The sequence below is a fragment of the Synchiropus splendidus genome, chromosome 2, assembly GCF_027744825.2.
Source record: "Synchiropus splendidus isolate RoL2022-P1 chromosome 2, RoL_Sspl_1.0, whole genome shotgun sequence".
NCBI classification, from domain to species: Eukaryota; Metazoa; Chordata; class Actinopteri; order Syngnathiformes; family Callionymidae; genus Synchiropus; species Synchiropus splendidus.
This window is the reverse complement of record NC_071335.1, coordinates 20,714,056-20,738,358: the sequence shown is the minus strand read 5'-3', so window position 1 is coordinate 20,738,358 and position 24,303 is coordinate 20,714,056. Positions and strand designations below refer to the sequence as shown.

Below are 24,303 nucleotides of genomic sequence, written 5' to 3'. Positions count from 1 at the left end.
CTTAGGTCCAAAACGTCGGGTGACGTGTCAAAACCTGCAATGACAGCAAACAAATATTTGAATAGAAAGGACTCATCTTTCAGTGTGATAAATCATTCCGAACAATCGAACAACACATTTTTCCACTCTCACTCCCTGACGTAAAAAATACACATGGACATATTTCTTCTTCAGGTTGTCACATACATTTGATTTATGTACAAAAAAGACATCAATCCTCATGACAACTCGAATGCTAGCACATGATGAAAGTGGTCTGTGCTTTATGCTAATGGTACATTCCGTTTGCAGTGGTTTGCATCAAACTATTCTGAAGTTTACGATGAGTGGATGAGAGTTGGTCATTTCTAAATTGCAAAAAAGAAAAAATCATATCAATATAAACTCCAAACACAGAGAGTGTTCCCAAAAACCTAATTTGCCTCGCGACATTGGGAACGTGTGAGTCAGTGCGCCATTCAAACTGCACATTCAGGGTTTTCTTTTCTGATCTTTTCAGCTTACCTGGGAACTCTGGAGTTCAACCTCCTCTTTGATCAGGAGAACAATTGTCTTCACTGTACTATTCACAAGGCGAAGGTGAGTCACTCCCTGTCGCCACGTCTGCTCTCAATATTTTGTTTTAGAGCCGTGTTTACAGTGACAATGTCAAAGTAAATGGTGGATTTTCACGTGAACAGTGACAAATAGGAAGATGGGACTCTGGTGTTTAATTATGTAAATCACATTTGTGGTTCAAGTAAGGGCAACAAAAAGTACTGAGAGAGGGAGTGATAAAATAATCATCAGATGAAAGCAACAGCCGGAGGAGCTACAGTGTGGCGGGTCCTCATCCTCACTCTGTTGGTCGCGTGAAGTCTTCCAGGGCAGGATGACGGTGCCGCTGACCAAACCTTACATGTGCATGTTTCTCTGAGCATCGTTGCGTTTGTGTCCGCAGGGACTCAAAGCCATGGACTCCAACGGGCTGGCGGATCCGTACGTCAAGCTTCATCTTCTCCCCGGGGCGAGCAAGGTCACTGTTCTAACCTGACATCTTTAGCAATTAACATGCCACGCTAACACACACTCGGAGAAACACCAAACCACATGCAACGGTTGGAATGGTGCAGAGCCTCAGAAACATGGAGCGACAGGGGAAGCGGCGGCTCTGCCTCTGAGGTCAGAATGAAGGCGTTCACACAGGGGCTTCCTTCACATCTGGGGTGGATTTAATGTTCCGGAGCATTTGACAACCGCCAGTGTAGTCCATTTCTTCATGACCATGGCACCTGATTTCAGTAGGCGATGGACTGTGCTCCTTCAGGAGGAAGATAAAGCATCAGTTAATTGGTCTCCGTTCTGGTTGAAAATACTCCAGCCCCAGTGCGAATTGCTGCGAGTGGTCCTCCACATTTCTGCTTTAACATGAGCCGGTTGGCTCCACTGTGCTCGACACTGTTACACGGCTCTGACTCGCGCTGGATGGACGCAGCAGTGTGTTCAATTTGTTGTCCCAGTAGGTCGTCCAGTCACCCGAGTAAGTTGAATGAATTTCCTCTGCCCTTGCACCCAACCGGTGGAACGAGGTCCTCACTGACACGTAGAACAGATCGTCTACATAAATTTCGCTGCAGGCGGGGAGCACTTTTAGATCACACCTTGACTATGGGGCAAGGACACGTGTGGAATAAGGGAATTAGAGCATTCTATGGTTTAGCCCATCGCCCCCCATGATCATATTCCTGGTGCCATTAAGTAAAAGGTTTATGTAAAGCTAATGGAATACAACCAGCCATTTTGCCTCAAAGCTGACTCCAACTAAGGACAGGTTGCCCTTGTATTGCCAAGCTCCAACATCACCCTCTGCACGATGATCGATCACGGGATAATAGTAGTTGTGGTTTCATGTGGTGTGAGGAATTCTGGAGATATATATTTTATTTGTGAGGACATGCCAGGAGATGAAACTATAGTCGCTTTTTCTTTTTTAACTACATCGGTTTCAAGCCATCCTCACTCCCACGGCATCATATATTGACGTGGGCAAAGTGGACTTTTGCGTCCTATACAAAGGCAGCCTTTGATGTTGCATGTAGACCTTTCAACGGATTTAAAAAAAACACTTTTCTTCCCGTGTAGCATTCCAGGTGGGCGCGTCTCCTCCTTGGTGATGGTCACCATGACTCAAACGCATTTGCGTTTGACAGGCTCTGAATAGCAGTTGACATGTTGTTACACCGAGAATGAAAGGAGCGTAATCCCATGCCTCACCTAACCCCTAACCCTTTTAACGTGTCACGCTGCGGAAGGTGCATCAATTGAAAACGTAATGCGTCAACATGCAATGCTAAAGGCCGCCTTTGCTGTCAGTGTAGGACGCGTAAGTCCACTGAAGTCTTACGCCATGTGAGTGAGGATGGGTTCATTGGTAGAGGTTGGCTGTTCATCTCTGTTGTCTCAACAACCAAGGAGATCAGGCAGCTACTAAGTCCAGGTCTTGTGTGTTCATGTGTCTTGTCAGTAAGTGAAATAACTTGAAAAGTTCTCCTGAATTTCAGTGGTTGTATTCCAGATTGTTGGCTGTTGGCATTTTCAAGTCAGGATATGATGCATCTAAGCAGGATGCTGACTCAGGATCGATTGACGATTGATGATTTTTTTTTTCCGTCTTGCTGTTGGTTGTACGTGGGACCTGCACCGTGTGCGGCAAGGTGGCAATTGAGAGGGAAAGGAAAGGGGAACACGGCAAGAGAGAGCCAATGAGGGGCACATGAGGGGAGGACAGCAGCAGGTGGTTGTCATGGAAACAGGGAGGATTGTAACACGGCTCACGTCAACAGGCAAGTGTTGACGGCGTGGATGGGTGGGTGACAAAGAGGGTGCAGAGGAAGCCTCAGGGAGTCAGGTGAGTATCCATGACCTGTCATTTGTTAAATATCCATCCGGGCTCACCACATACCGAGACATGAAGCAGACTCAAAACAACCTTCCTTACATTTAAATTCAACCACAGGCCTCAAGAGAAAGCAGTTGTCAAACCTCATGGATTGGTCGTGCTTGTCTCGCCATCCAACACGCCATCCTCTCTCTCACTTCATTCCTCTTACCCACGCGTGCTCTGGCAGGGAGATTTGTGAGTCCAACACACGAGACAGATGACCTTGGCAAGGACGCATTACGCTGACATACATCGGACAGACGTGCGTGCACCGAGTGGCTTGATTTTCATGCAAAAGCCACATTGAAAATGTGCCCCCAGTCAGTTCCTGTTCATCCGGATGGTGGTTGCAGTCCAGCGGGAAGAAGAGGAAGATTTCTACGGACAGATGGAGGGAAAAGGGGAACCGTGATGGACGGATGTTGAGCAGGAAATGAGACATTTAGAGGCAGATGCAAACGCAGTGACTGAGTGGGGAATAAGACGCCAGGAGGGAGGAAAGATAAGCAAGCAATTCTGGAGATAATAAGATAAACAATCACCCCCGTTCATCAATAGTGAGGATTTTGTGAAGTGGGTCGTGACTGTGCATGTATCAGGCGGAATGGGGGCAAGTGTCATAATTATTCCATTCATAGAGGCGATTCTGAAGAGTGTTGCTGTCGATAAGCTAAAAAAAAACAGAGAGTAAAATGGGGGAGTGGGAGGCGAAACAATAGGAAATGGATGGAAAGTCCACATTTGGCCCAGGGGCTCCAAAATAACATCAGCATAAAGAGAGACGGAGAAATAGTCTGAGATAAAGCTGCTCCTTATGAACAGGAAGCGGGTTGAGTGCTTAACACAATGTTTTATGGAGAGATAAAGGCATTTTAGATTTACAACGGTTTGCAGCCGAAGCCAGGAATCAGTGAGAACATGGTGGAAAGTCCAGTCCATGTGGGGGATAAGATCAGTTTGCTGTCGATCTACATAGAGTACATTCCTCTTGTCGCCTGTGGTCGTGAGCATTGTGCCGTGGCACCTGTGGCAGGATGAGAAGCTCCTCCATCTTCAAGAGTCTTGTCAGGATCCGACAAGAACCTCCTCTTGTTTGGATCTCAATGACCTCTTCAATCATAGTTGGTTAAAAAACAGCTCAGCTAAAGGGTCACTTCAGACGGACACGTCCTTCAGCCCCTATATGGCTGCTTCTATATGCAGTTGTGTTAAGTGCTGTGGTCTGGCTGCGGTGGAAATTATGTGGGGGTCGCAGACGGATGGACAGGTGAGGTGAGACCTCCCTCTTCTCCCCCCACACATGTCAGTAAATCAGATAACAGATGTCCGTGGTCACCAGGGGGGTGGAGATGAATGGTCTTTATTGTTTATTTATGACTCTGACGCTCCCTTCTTCCCACCACTGTGTTGTTTCTTTACCTCTGATGAATGCACACGACAAGAGAAGAGTCTTTATTTCTGGTGTGGACTGATGGAAGGATTGGATCTTCCCCGAAAGCCATGAAAGCAAGCCACGGAAGTGTTGTTGTAAATATGTATACGACTGCAGGAGTGATTTCCCTTGCATTTAATCCTGCTGGTGACAATCGTGTGACCTCTGCCAAGGACGCTGGGTTTTTGTCAGTGTTTATCTGCCTTGTTGTGAACAGAATTCAAGTAAATTTGCTCTTATTCCAGTGGACATCTGCGTCCAAGGGTGTTTGAACTGAATCAAATGTTTCCCACGCCTGTTCAAAAAGAATGGTTGCAGTTAAGATGGGGACACACAGGGTGGCGATCATGAGCTCTCATTGTTACTCTTCTTGTGATGTTACATGAGGCTGTAGGAGACGCAGGGACGCGTCGTAGCCCTGGTTATGTTCAGTGGAGTATAAAATTCCGACACTCCTGAACACATCATCCGCACACATCCGAGATACGGAGCTCAGAGAAAGAAACTTGAAAAAGCAGCGGAAGCATGGAGCCACGTGAAACAGAAACGTACTCCTCATTTATCTTAGCCTGATCAGCCCAAGTGCTATTAGCTTGATCTACGGTGGCCTGAAGTGGACAAAAGGTCTCACCAAAGAGGGAGTCATGGAAAAAGGATAGGAAATATTTACGGTATTATTTCACTTAAAACATAGAATAATCCTGTGTCACAGGTGCTTTTATTGTAGTCTAATCTAAAATAACATTTTAGATTAACTGAGTCTGTACATATACAGTAGCAAAGCTGACCATGAGCTCCACTAACTGGACTTGTGTTGTGCTCATGCTGAACCCTGTTTTGCGGCTGATTGATGTGGATGTGTTTTGAAGTGTCAGATTAACTTGACGTGTTCGATGCAGCAGCGTTGATTCTACACTGGCTGACGTTGCAGATGGCCACTCTGTTATTCTCACGCATGTCAGGCGGGCTGGAGATGAGTCACAAACCTTGAGGTCCAGTCTCAAGTTCTTAAGTGTGACTCGATTCCAAGTCACAGACTCGACTCACAGACTCCATGTGATGGAGTTTTGGCGTTGCTGGACAATTCTCACTCTATATTTGACAACTCTGTACATGTACCTGTAGTTCCTTAGTAGTTCCGTCTCCCCGTCAGGAAAAAGTCATCTATCATCTAGGTTCAAAAGAATTTGCTTCGTACGTCAACTTGTCCTCATGAGCAACTAAATTCCTGTACAATCTTCCATAGAAGAGTTTGGAGAAAATGCTGAGCCCTACAGCTTGTGTTCCTCAGTGTTATTTAAGGATGCCCACTCTTAATATTCATGAACGGCAGTCATTGCTGAGATGTTTTGCTTCACTTAGTTGAGATGAAACAAAGTGTTTTTAGCTCTCAGCATGGCATTTTGTGAACCCTGAGACGGTTAAATATGAGATGAAGCGATGGGATTTTTTTAAAGAAGATGTTTCAAGGTGCACTGATAGCAACTAATCCTCGCCACTTGTTTTGATTTGCAGGCAAACAAGCTGCGCACCAAAACCCTGAAAAACACTTTGAATCCGGTGTGGAACGAAACCCTGGTGTACCACGGCATCACAGCTGCTGACATGACCACCAAAACGTTAAGGTAGGCCGCTGAACGTCCGAGGGGCTCGGCGACTCCACTTCCCAGTGGGCTTTTCCAATTTATTACTGCAGCAGCACCAGCATGTTGCTCCTGGTGTGTTAGTCATGTCTCGACTCCTCCTTGGCTGTAATTCCTTCCTGATGGTGGAATCGAGGTCAAGCGTAACCACCTTGGCCTCGAAACTCTGAAGTGTCCGCTGTGGTTTGTAAGATGATTTTGAGGCTTAGTTTGAGCTTGTTTGGTTTGTGGATGTATTCGCCACGTGTAATCATCATCGGTTTGTTCTGTGGATTTGTAATGGGTTTGGATAACATTGTTTGTCGCCGGGAACACAGGCATGAGGACACACATGAGGGAGTCAGGTGTGCGCCTCGTATTGTCAAGGACAATCACTGGTGGGGAAGAGCAAGCGCGGCGCCTCCTGTGCACACAGAGGACCCAAACACATACACACAATTAACACACGTCCTTGGGCTATAACAAGTGTGCACGATAAGAAATAGCATTAATAGTCGCCCCTCCGAGCGCCTGCCGGAGGAGAGACCCCTCCAACTAAAGGAAACCCACCCGTCCTCTAACCAAGGACATCGCCGGCAGACACAAACCAGCATGGAGGCTGTGGGTAGCCAAACAGAGGAAGAGGAGGGAGAAAGCGTGTCTGCTTTCATCCTGCTGATGAAGGGAGCCAGAGTACGGGAGGGGAAAAGAGAGAGGTGACTGCCAAGTCAACAAAGTGAGCAGGAGAGAAAGCGTAAAAGATGTCAAGTGACAGCGGAGAGGGGGCGAATATGGAGAAAAACGTGTCGGAAAAGACAAGGAATAAAAGCGCGATAGGCTCTGAGAGTCGGGGTTAGTGATGAGTGAGGAAATAGATGGGAGACGGAGAGATAATCGAGACTCCAAAGTAACAAAAGAATGAGGACAGTGAGTCAATGTGATGAGCGGAAGGCGAAGGAATGGAGTGGTAGTCCTCGACCGTCTTCCGAGAATATCATCAAACTCTGGGATGGTTCAGCTAGAAGCGCATTCGGGGGGGACAGAGGTGTCATGGATCCCCAGAGACCTGCGTACGCTCAAGCTGTTCACACCACTGCGTTCTGCTCTGCTGGTCACAGTTCAGTGGAGACGCTCGTCCATACTTCAGAACACGACTGGCTCAAGAGTGCATTTAAGATTCACGTCTGAGTTCAGTCAGTCTTGGATGTTTCCTTTCTCACAATGAATTCCGTTCGCAATGAGTTGCCAAAGTACCCAGCTGCAGCCCCACAGTTTCTGAGCAGGAAGTCTCTGAAATTATTTTGGGTTTTTTCTGGCTTCTTTTTCAGATTCAATCTTGCACAGCACTTTATATTCAGCAAAGTTGCTTAGGGTTTGGACAGAGAATAAGATGAGACCAGTGCACTGGCTGGACAGTTGTGTTAGACACCACTCAATATTTTCATTTGTTGCTCCCAGAATCGTGACAGTTTTCGGTCTTCAGTTTAGTCTTGAAGATCTGGGAAATCATTATCCTATTTACAGCAGAAGATCCGAGTTTGACCCTAACCCTTACCCTTACCCTTGCACTCGATATTTGATGCAGAAACTGAGTCGCACCAGATCAAATGTTCCCAATGAAGCATCACAAGTCGTGAAAATATTGAAAATACCTTGATAGTAAATGTCAGTGGGCCTCTGTCTTCATTTCAAGTGACTAGACTTTTTTTACAGACAAAAAGTGGAAATATTCAAAAATGTATTTTTGTGCTGCAGTAACAAGATTCGTAATGAAGGACAAAATGGGAACGAAAAATTCAAACGCAGGTGAAATGAGAAGAAAAAGAGGATGGAATGACTAGGAGGAGGCCGACGTGGAGTCGACTCCAAATTCAAATCTGATCTTATTATTAAAATGTTTATTTTGTCACGTGACTTCATTCGAATTTCTGTCCTCCCCGAACGATTTGCTTCTCTTGATCTCCAGTTTCAGGTGTTTCCCCCCGCCCCCACACCATCAGCTCACAGCCGAGCGGAGGATAAAAGCTCGACTGCTCTCAAAAGTTGCTTCATTAAAATTTTCTCTGCTGTCAGGTCCACTTCTCCCGACATGCGCTTTGTAGTGGAAGACAAATGCTGCATGCGCCGTCTCAGAAGACAAAATAGATACTGCAGCATTATGCATTCGCCAGTGGGAGGTCCACACACAGAAGGTGAACTCCAGCGAGTGTGAAAGACGCTTCAGCAGAAGTCCAGAAATAGGTCTTCTCATTAAGTTGCAGCATGAGAAAAGCCCACAGTTTTATCTCTTGCAGAGAGCAGAGGAGCAGTTTGTTATTAGGGATGAGTAAATAGTAAGTAATGCTCTCAGCCGTGGCGCTCCGATTGCCCTCGGACTGGCTAATCCTTTAATTGGTGTTGGATTGCCTTCGCTGGTGCGTAGGTGCTCTGCTCTCCAACACAGACAACACAACTGGAACACTTTACTCTTTTAAAGAAGCTTTTTTTCCCCCTCTCTCCATGAGAAAATGAAAACAAAATTTGTCCAACACCTGGTTTGCGAACGATGAGAAACGACTGGATGGAAACCCACGAGTCTGTTTTGGTGCCACTGACTGGATTTGACAATTGAATTTGGCTTCTTCCTCCGTCGAGCCCATGCCCACTGACAGTAACACAAATGCGGTGCTTCATCTCTCCACTCATTACGTCTTTTCCCACGCAGCAACCTTGTTGGGACGGAAAAAATGAGAGCGATGATGTTGGTGCCTGTTATCTGTCCTGGATTTCTGCCCTCTGTCTCGGCGAGGAGGGACTTGTAACGTGCAGAGCGCTGAGGAAATAAGGACAAATGGAGGACTTGATTGAAGACTGGACTGACATGAGGCTGAAACTGGCTGCTGGGTGTTTTAGGAGAGATAGATCAGCAGCATCAGCCTCTGTGAGAGGCATGAAAAATAGATTAACAGACGATAACAAGCGATTAAGATCTTAATTCAATTCCTTCATGTCGTAAGTGTACATTTATTATTTGACTTAACGATCTTTAGAAGTGCTTTTATTAGATTGGAATCCATCTCATTTGGATGGTAATTTTGCTGCATGGTTCTGGAACACACGCAATATTCTGTGTTTAACGTTTACGTTTCACCCATCGGAGAGACTGGGGTTTTGCAGTTCAACCATGTTTAAACTTTAAACTAAACTGCTTTTATTGAAACATGATCATTATTATTGTATCCATTTTCACCCATTCTCTCTGTATGTATTACCCTCACTTTTTTTTTCAAACATTACATAATCTTTTTTTCCCCATGAGGGTTTGCCACAGCAGGTCAGGCTCCTCCTCCCTAACCTTCACCTCAGTATCTCCAACTGTATATAGTGCAAACAGAAAAAAAAGCACAGTATAGAAATTATTCTATAAACTATTTAATTTGTATTATTTAAATAACAATTTATTTTTTATCCTATAAACCACCTGTCACTCATCTCTGCTACTACAACATTGACACTGGAGTTGTGGGTGAGGCATCAAAATATACATTTATGCGTTCTATATCCCCAAGTTCAGTGAATCTCCACACATTTTTACATTTTTTTGTTTATTATTTATTCAAATCATATAATTAGTATTGCTTTAAAAAATGTGTTAGTAGTTGTATGGTTTATAAATAATGATAATAATGCGAGCAGGGTTTAAAAGTGTAATGAGTGTGAATGGGCGGCAGATGGCAGTAGTGTGCCCGAGGTCCTGTTACATACACATTTAAGACACAAAGAAGAGGCCAACTTGAAGGAAATGAATAAGAAAACCATTACAAAGGCGGTGAATCCATATTTCGTCAGCATCGTCACATGAAAGATGTTTCATTACAGTGATTCCATTGTATATGCTTTATGAAATCAACATTTTCTGCCTGTTGCTGGTCATGAAAGTGCTGGTTGGCCCTTTGAAAATCATTGTAAATTTCCGGGAAAAAAACCCAAAACATCCTGCCCTGAAAGTTTCGTGAAGAAATGTTTTTGTTCACAGACCTTTGCCACAGATGGTCGGCAGATACATGGCCTGCACCCTCCTTTCATCCATCAAGCCATCGTCTTCACTCCATCTCCTATTTTCTCTCAGTAAATACTTTCCCTTGCATCCATGCTGTTAACTCTGATACACACCCTTGTACAACTTCCGCTGAATTGTTCAAACTACAAACGCAGTACATCTCACAGCCACAGTAAAGGATGTCGCCCCTCAGGAAAACAAATTCTTCATCTCTGCTTCAAAAGTTAGTTTTCCTTTCTTTTGCCATGTGAAGTGTTTAAAGTGTCTTTTCTGGCTAGTGTAAAACACTGTTTCCAAGGGCAAGTATTTCTCTTTAATCACTCATATGTGACTTGGTTTTGCGACTATTTGTGTTGTCGGTTACTGTGTAGACTTGTACCGCATACTGCATTAGTGTGAGTAAACAGGTCTCAAGTATGGATTTATTTAGGCCGTAGTTTTTAATGCTATTCACTCAATATCATGCTTATTGTTTTGGTAATTTTGTATTGAATTGAGTTGTTGCCAAATACATATAGCAAGAATCATTTTCAGGTCACCATTTTCACCAGTCATCTATATATATATATATAGCCATAATTCTGGATGATGGACCCAAGTGCAGGAAGTGTTGGTCGGCAGAAGGCACGGGAGACAAAGATAAATTAAAGATTTATTCATTGGAACGAACAAATAAATAGTCAGACAAATAACTACAAACTAAGGACGCCAGGAACCAAAACGTGGACCGGGAACAACACACAGGGAACGGGGTGAATCTGGAAAACAAGAGAGGTGGATTAGAATCAACGAGCTACTTTATAAATGGGAGAACAGAAAACACACCCGGAGTTAAGCTCAACGTGGTGGTGGCACTAAACTGAACGCGCTCCGTGGCGGCGGCTAATCACACGAGGGGTAAACTAACGGATCTATAACTAAAAAGTGAGGCTTCAATAAACAGCTCACACTCGGACTGAATTGAGAGTAAACACAGGAGTAGCAAGGAAGAACAAAAGGCGGCGACAGAATAGGAATTCAGCGCGGAGGAAAAATCTGGAAAAGGTCAGGGAGCAAAGCGAACACACGGGAGTCTGTTCATCAAGGTAAAACTCTGAAAGAGTTTTACCTTGATGAAGCGAGAAGCAATCTGGCAAACAGGACTGACGTTGACAGGTTTTTATGTCCAAGAGGAGACTGATGAGGAGATTAATGCCAGATTCGATCATCCATTTAGGATAAACCTTTACTACTACTAAAATTTTACTAGTGTGAAGTCATATTTTACACATTCCATTTGTCGTATTCTCGCATTTTTACAACTACATTTAGTTGTATATGAAGACTGGAGGATGCGGGCAATGTGATGTCATGAACTGACCATGTTTTGGTACTGTGCGAGGCACCGGGGAACCAAAGAAAGAACCCGGGTTCATTCATAAACCAGAGATTTACCAAACATGGAGTGAGGCTGCAGCACTTGGTGCTGATGTGTGTTGAGGTGAATAATTAAAAGCAGGACGTCCACTTGTGCAGAGACAAGTCCAAATTGCTTCCCACTCTTCTGCCTGTGTCTTAGTGGATTTTCAGCAGACTGTTAGTGTTTGGGCTGGTCATTAGCGGCCTGCTTGTTTTGGACTCGGGGTCCGGGTCTCAGCATGTGATCTGAAAAGAGACTGGAGCCGCCGCTGAGACGATTACAGCCTGTGAGCAGACGACTGCATGAGTGTAAATGATTCACGAATGGATGAACTCTAAAAGGGCTGGTGCAACGAAGCAAACGGAGTCTCTTCACTCTCAATCTGCAAATCAAATCCTCCCATTTCTTTCATTTATCGCCAGAATTTCCCATTTTTAATGCTTCGTTCGAGGAAAAAAACCAAACAAAACAAAACACGCCCCACAAGATGCCAAATGTTATGATTCATCACGCTGAATAATGTAAGCAAGACGCCTGGTTTCTTGGAATGTTTCAAAAGTATTCCTGAGTGTCGGCCCACTATAGTACATGAACACTCTCAGTTGCCAGGGAAGACGTTAGGACACACACGCCATCAATAATGAATGCACACACAACTACTGCCTGCCTTCACTGAACTCCCTCCAGACTGTTTCCACTCATGTCATTTCAAAAATAACTGATACTTGTCACCGAGCAGGCCAAAAGCGCCTCCGGTCAGTCTAAACTTACACCTCATTCTGAAGCGCTGTGTTTATTGATTGTCAGTTAGTCATTCAAAAAGAGGACGCTGAATCATCGGGTTCCCCAAAAAAGTCCATGTTATTTAGCTGACCAACCTCTACCTCACAGTGTTGGGCTATGCTTGAAAAGTCATCTTTGAAGATGGCACCTCTTGCTTCTACAAGCAATGCCATAAGATACATACTTGGCTCCAGGAAGAATAAACTCAAATAAAACCCTTTGAATGATCAGAGGTGAATTGTAGCTCAGAATGTTTAAGGTTGCACCGTGCTCTCATGCCAAAAGGTAGTGATGAATAGATGAGGTGTCATGGAACAGCACTGCAGGGTTGAAAAAACTGTGACCCAGTTTTCAGAGGCCACTAGTTGGCACCCTTGGTTTCGAAAAAATGTGATGTTTCATTGAATTATCTGGTCAAGTCCAAACATTTTACTGCAGACAGCGGCATCTGGTGGCCTCTGAAAATCAGGACACTGTTTCATGAAACCTCATCGACCCATCACTGCCTAAAGGCGTAGCATAATGTCGATTGTGACTGTTGACCATAAGCAGCATCCCGTGTCCTGTTTTTTTTAGCGTGTGTCTGGTGAAACGCCCCCGCTGGTGCAAGGAAGCACTGCTGAAGGGGAAACATTATAATTCAATTGAAAGTGTCTAAAGCAGACCTGGGCAAATGCGGCCCTCCGACTGTATTAATGTGGCCCTCCAGGAGTCAGAGTAACTCTAACTATAAAACTGACATTGTTGGTGTCTATGACATTTTCGTCTTTGCATTGTTTTTTGTTCACTATGATGCAACTGAAACATGGCTTTCTCGTGTGATTATTTTTTGTCTTTTCCGTTAGCTATTTTAGGAGTATTTCTTTTACATTATATATACATTAGAATTGAAAGTATTGAAAGGATCTTGGAATGGAATGCAGTTTAAATTAAATAAATCACAACAAGCTGACATTTTTTGTGCGTTTTTAAAGGGTAATTTCATAATCACACATAATAACACTCATTTTTTTTTTTTTTTTTTCAATTTTCTCTCACCCTCCATTCTTTGGGTTTGACTGCCCCTCTCAGCGGTCACAATATATAACCTGGACCCTTGTGAAATTTAGACCTCTGGTCTCAATGCAGTGCAAAAGGCTGAAAGCCGACTTTGTGATCGTCAATATGTTTTTGTTTCTGCACAACTGCAAAGTACTTGCGGGCCACAAAAAAAGACTTACCGTGCTGGGTTTGGCCCCCGAGCCTTGAGGTTGAGACATGGTGAACAAGGCTGTTGTGAGCCTGCTTTCTGCCATGTCAGGCCTGAAGTCTGTTGTTGAAGTCTTCCACATCTAGAGGCCAAACCTGAAAAAAAAAAATAGACTTTCACTTCCACGCGCTCAAATGACAAGAAAATGAGATTCAAAGAGTTTTGTGGAACAAATTCAGATGATGAATGTTGAAGAACTGTTTGTTTTGCCTCTTTACGTCACACTTCACCAGTCGTTTCGGTGATGCTGAGTGAAAGTGCAGTTTCATTTATTTACTTTGGAAAATGCCATGAATATTTCATGCAGCTGTCTATATTGAACACAAGACAAAAATAAATGATCCACAATTACGGCAAAAGAAAACAAATAAATTGCTTAGCAATTATTTGACTGGTAAAACACTTGTCGAGAGGAAAATGAGCTCACAGCCTCTTTGATGTCTTGGTTTTTTTTCCATATCCAACAGTCTAATTCTGCTTTCCAAAGGAGTCTCTGCCAGCATCTGTCTGTTTTAGCACATGCTGTTCTGTTGCTGGAAAAAGAGAGGCAGGAGGTGTGAGGAGTCCGGATGGTGCATCTTCGCGGAAAGTGGATTTGGGCTTGCCTCATGTCACACTTTCAGATCATCACGCGCCACATGTATGAGTGAACCGAGACTCAGAAATCATCCGACAGCCACGGCGATGACTCAGAGTTATTCCAGAAGAGATACTCATCCGTTATGACTAAGATCTGAAAGACGCACGTCAGACGTCGGTCAAGGGAGCAGGAGGAGGACATGAGGGAGGGGGAAGGTGTGCTTGCGTTGGCGTATAGGAACCAGCTCATCTGGGGATATTCCAGCTCAGAGCAGACGCTGAGAGTCTGCTACTGAAGCAGACAGAGCATTACAAATCATTTAGATTTCCAGGTTTGGGTTAGTTTAGGAGCTCGTGTCAGCTGCTGGTGGAGCCTGTGCGTAACGTAGCAGACAGACAGACTATTGTATTGTTGTGCTCTATATTGTTGACAAGAAGTGAAATGATTTCTCCTTTACGGTCTGTATAACAAACCCCAGCCTCTGTACCATATTCACGGTTGCCAGATCTAGCAAGACAAATAAGCCACCAGGCCTTTGAAAACAAGCGTCTTCTCCTACTGAGCCCCTGTAGGTTCAGCGGTGAGAAAAACAAATAAATCACCTGCACGTTTTTACAGTCTGGATGGATGGTTAACTGTGGCAGGCTTTTAGCCAAGGGGGCGTCTGAGTTGCAAACGTGACAAAATGGACGCCCATTTTTTCTCAGCAGGACGCCCTAAATATTGTATAAATATTCGTGTAACACACTACTCCTGGTGTCATCATACTGGTTTCCATGAACAGGGTGTTTCCACCTGGCAATTTCACAGAATGTTGACCATCAAAATTTGCCACTTCTCAACCCTTTTTTTATAAGAATATTTGCCACAAGAAGCCACATCAATTTGAATGAATTTGGTATATTACTGAATCAAATGATGCACCCATACATGCATTTAAACAACAAAATATTGTTTATTTTGCATCAGTTTGACAATAGCACAATAAATCAGGATGGTGGCTATATTCAAGTTTTTATATCACCTTGTTTAAACTAAAGCTCTTTTAATGTCTTGAAAATATTTGTATAAGAATTTCAACTTCATAAGAATTTAAACTACATTCAGAGTAGTAAAACCTGGTTTTGTGTAGCAAAATACATCCCTGAACAAAAGCAAACAGATTGTTTTTGTTTGTGCCCTGTTTCAAAATCCAAGGTAAGAGCCTGAACCGTGGGTACTACAAATTGCCAATTTGCATCCTTGTGGAGGGATCGCTAAACTGTGCGCAGTGGACCCTGAGATACAACACGCCAGGACTGTGGTTCTCAGTTGTGTGTGGTGTGCACATACCCTGCACAGGGCTTGAGAGTCGTCACCCACAGACGCAGGTTGAATCCATTTTTTTAAGCCGCTCTTTTTCCCCCATTTTTTTTTTCCATATTTCACCCACTTTGTCTCATGAACTCTAGTCGCGCTTTTCCATTCAAATGACACCAAGGTGTTTCCTCTTACTTCCTCAACAGAAAAGGACTGTCATACTCAGCCTCAGCAAGATGTGGGTTGGGAAAAAACTCTGCTGCCTCCGTTTAAATATCTGCTTGACAACTTCAGCTGGGGTCAAACCCAAATACACAAGCACACTTTAGAAACAAGCCCTAGAAAACCACAACCCATGACTGCCGATATTTATAAACAACTTCTCGGAAAAAGAACCATGCGTGTCCTCCATGTGAGAGGCAGTCTGTGCCCTGCAGCCTGACCCTGGTCTGGCCCCGGGTCACATGGACAGACTCCAGCTATTATGCACTTGTTCTGCACCTCTGTTGCCACACCGTTCAAAACTCCAAAGTAAGGTTTTCGAATGCTGAGCGCTCTCACTCTGCTTGTGTTTCTCAGCGTGTTTTCCCTCTAATGAAAACTATTCAATCATCTTTTATCAGACTGTTTGGCAGCGACAACAGCAGAAGAGAAGAAGATGAATCTGCATTTTGGCAGGGACTGTTTCTTCTTAAATATTGCCATCTCTCACTGTGAACAAATGGACGTGGAATAATGGAGTTGAGAAACTTTCGTTGTTGAATTGTGAAGATTTGAAAAAGTTGTGAAAACTGAATTCAACCAAGAATTTAGGTTTTAAAATGCATCTAAAGAGTTTAGTGCGACTGTAGCCAAGAAATTCCAATCACCTGGTCAAACCAAGCTGCCTGTTGGTTACGAGATCGAACTGAGACAGTATTTTTTGTTGTTTTGCTTTATACTGCACTGGTCCCTGGCTCATTGTGGATGTGTGTTGAATAACGCTGCAGGTGTTTAGATTCGTGCCAGTCACCTTCACATACCGCGGTCAGTTCTTACAAGACACATGAGAGAAGTGAAGTCCCCGAGTTATTCATTTTTCCACAGAAATAACTAGGGATCAGTATCAGCCTGGAACGTTCCCATCCCAACCCATCCTCACACCCACGGCGTCACATATTGACATTGGGAATGTTGCCTTTTGTGTCCTTGACCGATGTAAAGCACTGGCAGCACAACACCTTCAAAAAAGGCTGCCTTTTTTGTCAGTATAAGATACAGAAGTCCACTTTCCCAACGTCAATATAAGACGCCATGGGAGATGCCATGTTGTTCAGATCCATTGTTTGGTGAAGGTATTAGAACGGATCGGTATTGAAGGCTCCTCACGCCTACAGTGTTGGTATCGGCTGTTCAGTCGTTCTTAGAAATGACTGTGTAGAACACACAGCTGAATGCATGAGTAGCACAACCTATCAAGTGACATTCCTCTCCCGGAGTGACTCGACTTCCTCACCTGCAGGACAGTGCTGAATCAATCTATTGCCTTGGGCCAACTATTCCGTGCATGTCAACACAGCCACAGTGTGTGCATGTATGCATTTCATGACCAAACTTTGATTTAAGAGCCACAAACTTAATTTAATATAGCAAAAGTTATAAATAAGCTGGTTTATTTACCTTTTTAGGCCGACACTGGTTTCTTCTTTTTCATCCAAAAGTATTCATGATGCTATTATATATATATATATATATATATATATATATATATATATATATATATATATATATAAATTTTATATTAACACCATTTTTTTTTCAATACCAAAGGGCTGTCCCTGGTCTCGCACCATTGATTTGCCTCTGTCTCCTTTTCAGAGACATTTCGGATGATTTGAAGAACAATTGATTGGTTCCAAATAGAAATTCCCCTCTTTCATCTGAATACGTGTATCAGGTTCCAGAAACTGCGAGGGTGTAACAAAAGTGTCCGTAGAGAAGCCGGCTGAATATTCAGGCGCTGGCCCAGTCTGCCTCTCAATAATACGTAGACAGAGGTGATCAATACTGTTGCATTGACCTGGCGGGCCTCTTGTTATTTTCCAGGCTGTGCGTGTGTGACATGGACAGACTCGGGCGTAATGAATTCATCGGTGAAGTGAGGGTTGCCCTGAAGAAATTGAAAGAGGGCGAGAACAAGCGCTACAACATGGGTCTGGAGAGGATTGCTCAGGTACGTACACATACTGTATGATGGTGCTGCATACCAGATGGGATTCCTGGACATATAAATCAAGACGTGCCCTACTTTGTTCTCCTGAGAGATGGTGTCGCATGTCCGAGCTGAATTGTGTCGTAGATATTCACCTGCGGACTCACTGGTTTAGAGCTTATTTTAAGTGTGATTTCCTGCGCTTTGTTCCAGAACAAAGAAGGCAACAGCCAAGCAGTGGAGCCTGGCGCGGTGGTGGCAGAGGAGGAGGTAACACTCTGGCTCTTCACCCAAACACACGTCGCCTTACTTTGTTGTGACTTCTCACCATCGAGCGCACCTTCCGATCTCCCTCCGATTCCAATTTATCTTCCGCAGCTTAACAGAAAAGTGTAATCAGTACACGCGTCGGCAAATCGCAGCATAAAAGGCGGCGGCGAGGAAACTATAACGGGGGCGGCGTTTTGAAACGAGAAAAACACAAGTAAAATAACTGGAGTCCTTTCAGCCCTTCGCCTTCCTGTCCTCGGCCGCTTATCTAATTTCGCTTCATGAACTTGGAGACTGGGGATAATTGGTTTTAGTTTCAAGGGAGAGCCGTCTCATTACGTGGGGCCCAGATAAGTTTTTAAATTACCATTGTTATTTTCAAGACATTCAATAGGTGGAGCAGGTCGTTCATATACACGCGTGAATTATGGCATCGTAGCCGCGGGTGAGTCAGGAAATGAATGTGGAGGAGATTTAAAGTGGATGTACATTTACACAGAATGATTTGAAGTGTAAACCTAGGGGAAAGGAAGAGGAAGTCGACGTGCTGTGGAGATGTGTGCGGGAATACAACTCTATAGTTATAATCAAACCTGCGTTGTTTTATGCTTCTTTCTTAGACTTAAAAATTGGAATCTAGGGGGCGCTATTGGACTAACCTAACTGATGATGTCGCATGTACACCAGGTGTAAGACAGTGGTGAGGTGTGCTGCAGGTGTAACAGAGGACTTCAAGGTGGAGGTGGGACTACACCAAGCCTCAGCTCCTACTTGTTTGCGATGGTGATGGACAGGTTGACAGATGAGGTTAGACAAGAAGCCCCTTGGACAATGATGTTTGCAGATGACGTTGTGATCTGTGGTGATAGCAGGGAGCAAGTGGAAGATAAGCTAGAGAGGTGTAGAGAGGAATGAAGCTTAGCTGCAGTAATGCAGAACATATGTGTGAATGAGAGGTGAACTTACAGGATGCAGAGATAAAGAAGGTGGGGGATTTTAAGTACTTAGGCTCGACTGCCCTGGACCATGGAGAGGTGAAGAAGCGAGTGCAGGCAGGATGGAATCATTGGAGAAAAGTGTCAGGTGTGATGTGTGACAAAAGGGTGTTGGCAAGGATGAAAGGGAAAGTGTCCAAAAGGGTGGTGATGCCAGCAATGTTGTATGGTTTGGAAACAGTGGCACTGAGGAAAAGACAGGAGGCAGAGCTGGAGGTAGCAGAGATGAAGATGCTGAGCTTCTCTCTGGGAGTGAGCAGGATGATGATAGGATCAGAGGGACAGCACATGTGCTCAGGTGTTTAGGAGACCAAGTCAGAGAGGCAAGATGGAGATGGTTTGGACATGTACAGAGGAGAGAGAGCCAGTACATTGGTAGATGGAGATGTTGAGGTTGGAACTGCCAGGCAGAAGGTGGAGAGGAAGGCCAGAGAGGAGATTGATGGAGGTGGTGAAGGAGGACATGAGGTTTGCAGGTTTGAGAGAAGAGGAAGCAGAGGACAGGGTGAGATGGAGGAAGAGGATCCACTGTGGCCACCCCTGAAGGGAGAAGCCAGAAGATGATGGTCGCACGCCGCACCTTGCTTTCACAGCTGACCCTGACCACGCCCCCCTTGGTGTTGGCATGTTGACAACCAAAGACATGAAGTTCAATACAGTATTTGAAACCCATCATTACAAATCAAAGTGAAGCTCTGTTGAGTTGTTTAAAAAATATAAGAATATTCGTTTAAAAATTCTGAGCTTTTCAGGAGATAAATCCTATTTAGTCTCTCATTTCAGTGAACATTTGATAACTAAGTTCAATGATCAGTCTAAACCTTTAATTATTTATAAATGTAACATTGTTGTTGTTAAATTACATTTAAAAACGTATTCATCTGTTACATATCCTATTGTAAAGTTAAACATGAATATATATTAAAATCAAGTCCATTTCACATTTTGATTAAAGAACCCATGAACCAAATAACACTTTCGCAAAATGAGAACAGGATGAATACAACCATAATAAAAGCAATTACCCGACGCCATTAAGATGCGCTGCCGCTGATGACAGCATTTGTTGATTTCCATCATTTATTTACTCGTCTACATGAAAAAAGAAGAAGAAAAAAGCGCGGTGCTCGGCTGAATTTGGACAATTATTTATGGTTATTTTCTGGAAACAGGTGTTGTGTCTGACACTGTTGTTGTGTGTGTGTGTCCCCAGCGCGGTCGCATCCTGGTGTCTCTGTGCTACAACACTGAGAAGGGCTGCCTGCTGGTCGGCATCATACGCTGCGCCCATCTGGCCGCCATGGACTCCAACGGCTACTCTGACCCTTTCGTCAAAATGTGAGCGGAATTCCACTCAAACTTTGCAGTTTGTCGCATTTTGTAAATCACGCAGGTCACTAGTGGCTGCTTCTGAGTCACTGGTTGGTTTGTTGTTGGGCCGTTGAGGGGGATTGATGGGGGAGAAAAAAAAAAACATCCATCAGGTGCTTGAGACACAACCAATAGGAGCCCATAAACTCCGGTGTGTGACTGAGCTCCACACTCCACCTCTTCTAATCCAGATTCTTCTTAACATATAATCCTCCTTCATCCCTTTTTGCTCCCTCTACTTGTCATGAATTAGCCGTGATATTTTCATCAATATCGGTGTTTTCTCGGCTTATAAAGGTCGTGGTCCTCATGATTTCTGATATCAACTTCACCTTGGATTTTCCTGCATCAACAAGGGATTTAGAGAAGTATGGGACCCGCCCGTGGGTGACCGCTTCCCCACCATGCATGCGCTTGTACAAAGCAAATGAATCCTTACAAACACGTAACCAAACTCTCTCTATTCTTCCCAAGCACCTGGAAAAACAGTTTCCAAGGGGTTCTGCTCCCTGAAGAACCTGACAAAATGGAGTGGGTGAATTCAAATGCCCTGCTGACATAAGCGGGTTATAACGCCCACGTGTAGAATATTGAATACGCCAGTGACTTTGACGTCACAGTTTTGCATTTAGAATCAATATGACAGGATGTTAATGCTTGCTGTTTCCTCCAGGAGGAAGAAAGGATGCTTTATATGAGCATGGCGAAGCAGTCAACACGACAACTGAGGTCTCCTTAGTCACGAAACCATGAGAGCATTATAGGAGAAGGCCAGGACAGAATCCTTGTTGCCGCCTCACCCGCACCGACTTCTGAAACAGAAGGTCAAACAGACGCCCAATTAGACTGTTAACTGGCTTTAATGGAGTCGATTCATCACTGAATTTTAAATAGTTTTCACTTTGACAGAGCTGTGTTTTTTTCGGGGTCTTAATTTCCCAGTTCGAGGGGCAAACACTTGGAAACATCATGAAATAAATGCATTGTTCTATAACCCGCTTATTATTATTCAACTGAAAAAACAAGTTTGTAAGGCTTTGGTTTTAACTTGAGGAAGAAAACACCAGCCCTACTTTACCATCTGCCAGTTGTTCGATATAATACTGTGATATTGTTTCACAAAATTGAGAGAAATTAAAAAGGCACTGGGTAAGTGTGTACCTCTGAAGAGGCTATGGTTTATCGTGGAGCCAGTCACATGACCTTCCGTAAGTGTCAGAAATGAATGTGAAATGTTGCAAACAAATCCTACAAAACACCATCAAAATCAGTTAACAATCGAACATGAGAATGCCATTCGTTCTGGCGTTATTGTGTTTACGAACAAAAGCAAAGGTGAACAAACAAACAGAGTCCTATTATGACAACCGTAACAATAACTGAAAAAAGTTGCTGTGGAGAAGTGCTTTATATGGTTCTGAGGACAGATGGAGAGTGAAATCTCTCTGTACAAACATCGCAGTTGAAGGTGGCACCTACGCAGAAAAGTTCCAAGCACAAGTCTAGCGGTAGGAGGCAACAGATGGAGATTTGGAAATGAGAATAGCTTTGAAGCAGCTAAACAAGAAAACAGGTTCAAGTATTGTTCGCTCAACTTCATGTTGCATGAAATATTTTGACAGTGGAGCTAACAAAACCAACAAAAAAGGCAAATATTTATGCAAATGATGTGAACAGGTGGTGCTTGCATAGCAGGGGCCAAATATTGAAATCAAATTTATGTTCTGGTTTTCAGACCAATCTGTATTTTTCATTCAGAACCTGTAGAAATTATGTTACAAGAATTTTTACAACAATTTTTTAGTTAACATAGGTAAATATTTGTGTTGGGTAGATGAGGTATCATGTAACAATATTGCAAGGTCGGTGAAACAGTGTCTTAATATTCAGATGCTACTAGATGGCGCTCTTGGTTAAGAAATGATGCGAGGTTTCATTGAATTAGTTGTTCAAGTCCAAACATTTTACAGCAGGCAGCGCCGTCTGGTGGCCTCTGTGAATCAGGACACTGTTTCATGAAACCTCACAGACCCTTCAATACTGTGTTATGAAACCTCATCTACCCATTACTACCACATGTCTCATCATTCAGCGTCCAGCCTTGCGTGCAGTGTTGTGTATTGATGTGTTCCATTCATGGCCACAGGATGACATTTACCATCACAGAGACGCTGAAACTCCTCGACAAAGAAAAGGCGAGTGTGGAGAAAAAGGCTAAGTGATTGGTTTCTACTTAGTCTGCCGTGATCTGCTTGCACCTGTGAATCTGGCTCTCTAACAAAGGTCCTCAAGAGACAGACCAACCGTCTTTTCTGGCATCTTACCACGATAATAGCTCTATTTCAGCTCCTCATGTTATCGATTAGACGTACTCTAACCTGTCCAAGGGAACCCGTGTTTGTCTCAGAGAATTCCTAGTTTTCAACAAATAATTGTTCCATCCTATCAGCCTGTTGTAAACAGTCAGTTTCTTCCCTTCATGTGCCATTTAAAGAGATTCTTAAGCCCATGGAGGATTTGTTTCCTGCATTTGAGACTTTACATCTGGGAAAATAAAGCCAAAGGGCAAGTTCTGAGAGTTTCAAATACTGGCTGAACTCTTGCCTCCGTCACGTCACGCTTGCCTCCAATTTTTGATTAAAACAGCAAACTTTCACAGAATAATTTAAATTGGTTCCCTCACAGGGAAAACAAACTCCCTGGTTGCTCTTTTCGCATTACTCTATAATATCAATCGCTGACATATTCTGTCAGAAAAAGACATGAGGCAATGGTAATGAGAGCCAGCAAAACATGTAAGATATTTCCTGCTGACCAAGCATATGCCTACCCCCCCCACACCACTCCCCCACCCCCTTTTCTTTCGCTTGTTGTTCTGCAGTGTCACAGCAAAGTTATTTTTCCCCCCTCCCAGCTCAAATAATGCTGTTTGTCTGCCTGTCAGAGTCTTGTCAGTTTGAATATCCAGTAGTCAGGCGGGTGTCATATGCTCCCTTCATGTCGTGTCACCAGGAGGAAATAAAGTAAAAAGTGCTGCATGAGCCTCTACGACTGGCTTCCTGTTAGATGTGGCTCCTGGAATTTCTAACCTAATTTGGCAAAAATATTTGGTTTTTGACTGAGCAGCGGCTGTGTGCAGCGAGGAAAAGTCTGCATCCACATGAAAACAAAGCGGGACACATGCCAAGCCTGTAGATGAAGGTGTGACTTACATCATTATCATAGACATTGGTGTGGACCATGGCAGAGGTTGAGCTCTTAAAGTACGTTCAACGCGATCCATGCGTGAAAATCAACAGATTTACGTGCAAAGTCAATATAGAAACGTGATCCCGCGCGTCCAACTGTCACGCCAACGTGTGGAAGCAGGGGGACGTGTCACATTTGGGGCGACAGGGTTGCAGCTTGAGTGTGTGTCTTGCGACAGCTGTCGCATCTTTTGGCCATCCACAGTAAATACAGGGCCCTAATTCTGCTTCTCCGATCCACCATATTGGCTTTCCAGTCGCTCGATACGCACCTTCAGCAGACTGGCTTTTTTCATGCGACGTGACAGCTGATTTTGTCGCTGGAAACTAAGGACCACTTGGAAGTAGAGCGACAAATGCTTATATCACGGGCCACACTTGACCACAAACTGACTAAGACATTAGTAAACACTGACTTATGTTGAACCAAGGACTGATACGAAATGGAGAGACGGGACTATGACATTGTTTTCTACAACTCATTCTCACTCCCATGGCGTCAAATGACAACTCTTCTCAAGTGCGTCCTGTTTTCATGAAGAAGCTATCCACGACGCGAAGCGTTAGCCATGACATGCCGCTCTGGTTTACGGTTAAAGCACCTCAAACAACCCTGTGTTTCAATCTCGTGACTTCTACGGCCCCGTCAGTTCAGAGGAGAGACTCATACGTCCGACAACTGGAGAGAAATCTTTATTTCTCCTAGTCGGACCTGGATAATGTGGTTAGTAGCAGGACTAAGCTAGCATGTAGCTCGCAGCTTGACAGACTGCTCGACCTGATTTGTTGGTTTTAGGAGGCATTAGCACCATGTTAGCAACTATTAGCATGGTTGCTAAGTGAGTCTCGGCTCACAACGCGAGAATCTATGTTTCTTTTACTCGACATTAATCATTCTTGTCATA

General features: G+C 43.9%; 1 protein-coding gene across 6 annotated transcripts in view; it reads left to right on the top strand.

Annotated features, from left to right (window-relative positions):
* doc2d (double C2-like domains, delta) overlaps positions 1 to 24,303 on the top strand; it is a 46,150-nt gene that overhangs the window by 3,509 nt on the left and 18,338 nt on the right. For 5 of the 6 annotated variants that reach the window (XM_053856068.1, XM_053856064.1, XM_053856067.1 and 2 more), the window contains exons 3-8: positions 500 to 579; positions 941 to 1,015; positions 5,868 to 5,977; positions 17,409 to 17,535; positions 17,728 to 17,784; positions 19,993 to 20,117. In XM_053856068.1, coding sequence (XP_053712043.1) covers positions 500 to 579; positions 941 to 1,015; positions 5,868 to 5,977; positions 17,409 to 17,535; positions 17,728 to 17,784; positions 19,993 to 20,117 — 574 coding nt within the window. The remainder of the gene's footprint in view (positions 1 to 499; positions 580 to 940; positions 1,016 to 5,867; positions 5,978 to 17,408; positions 17,536 to 17,727; positions 17,785 to 19,992; positions 20,118 to 24,303) is intronic. The other variant, XM_053856065.1, reaches the window with a different exon arrangement.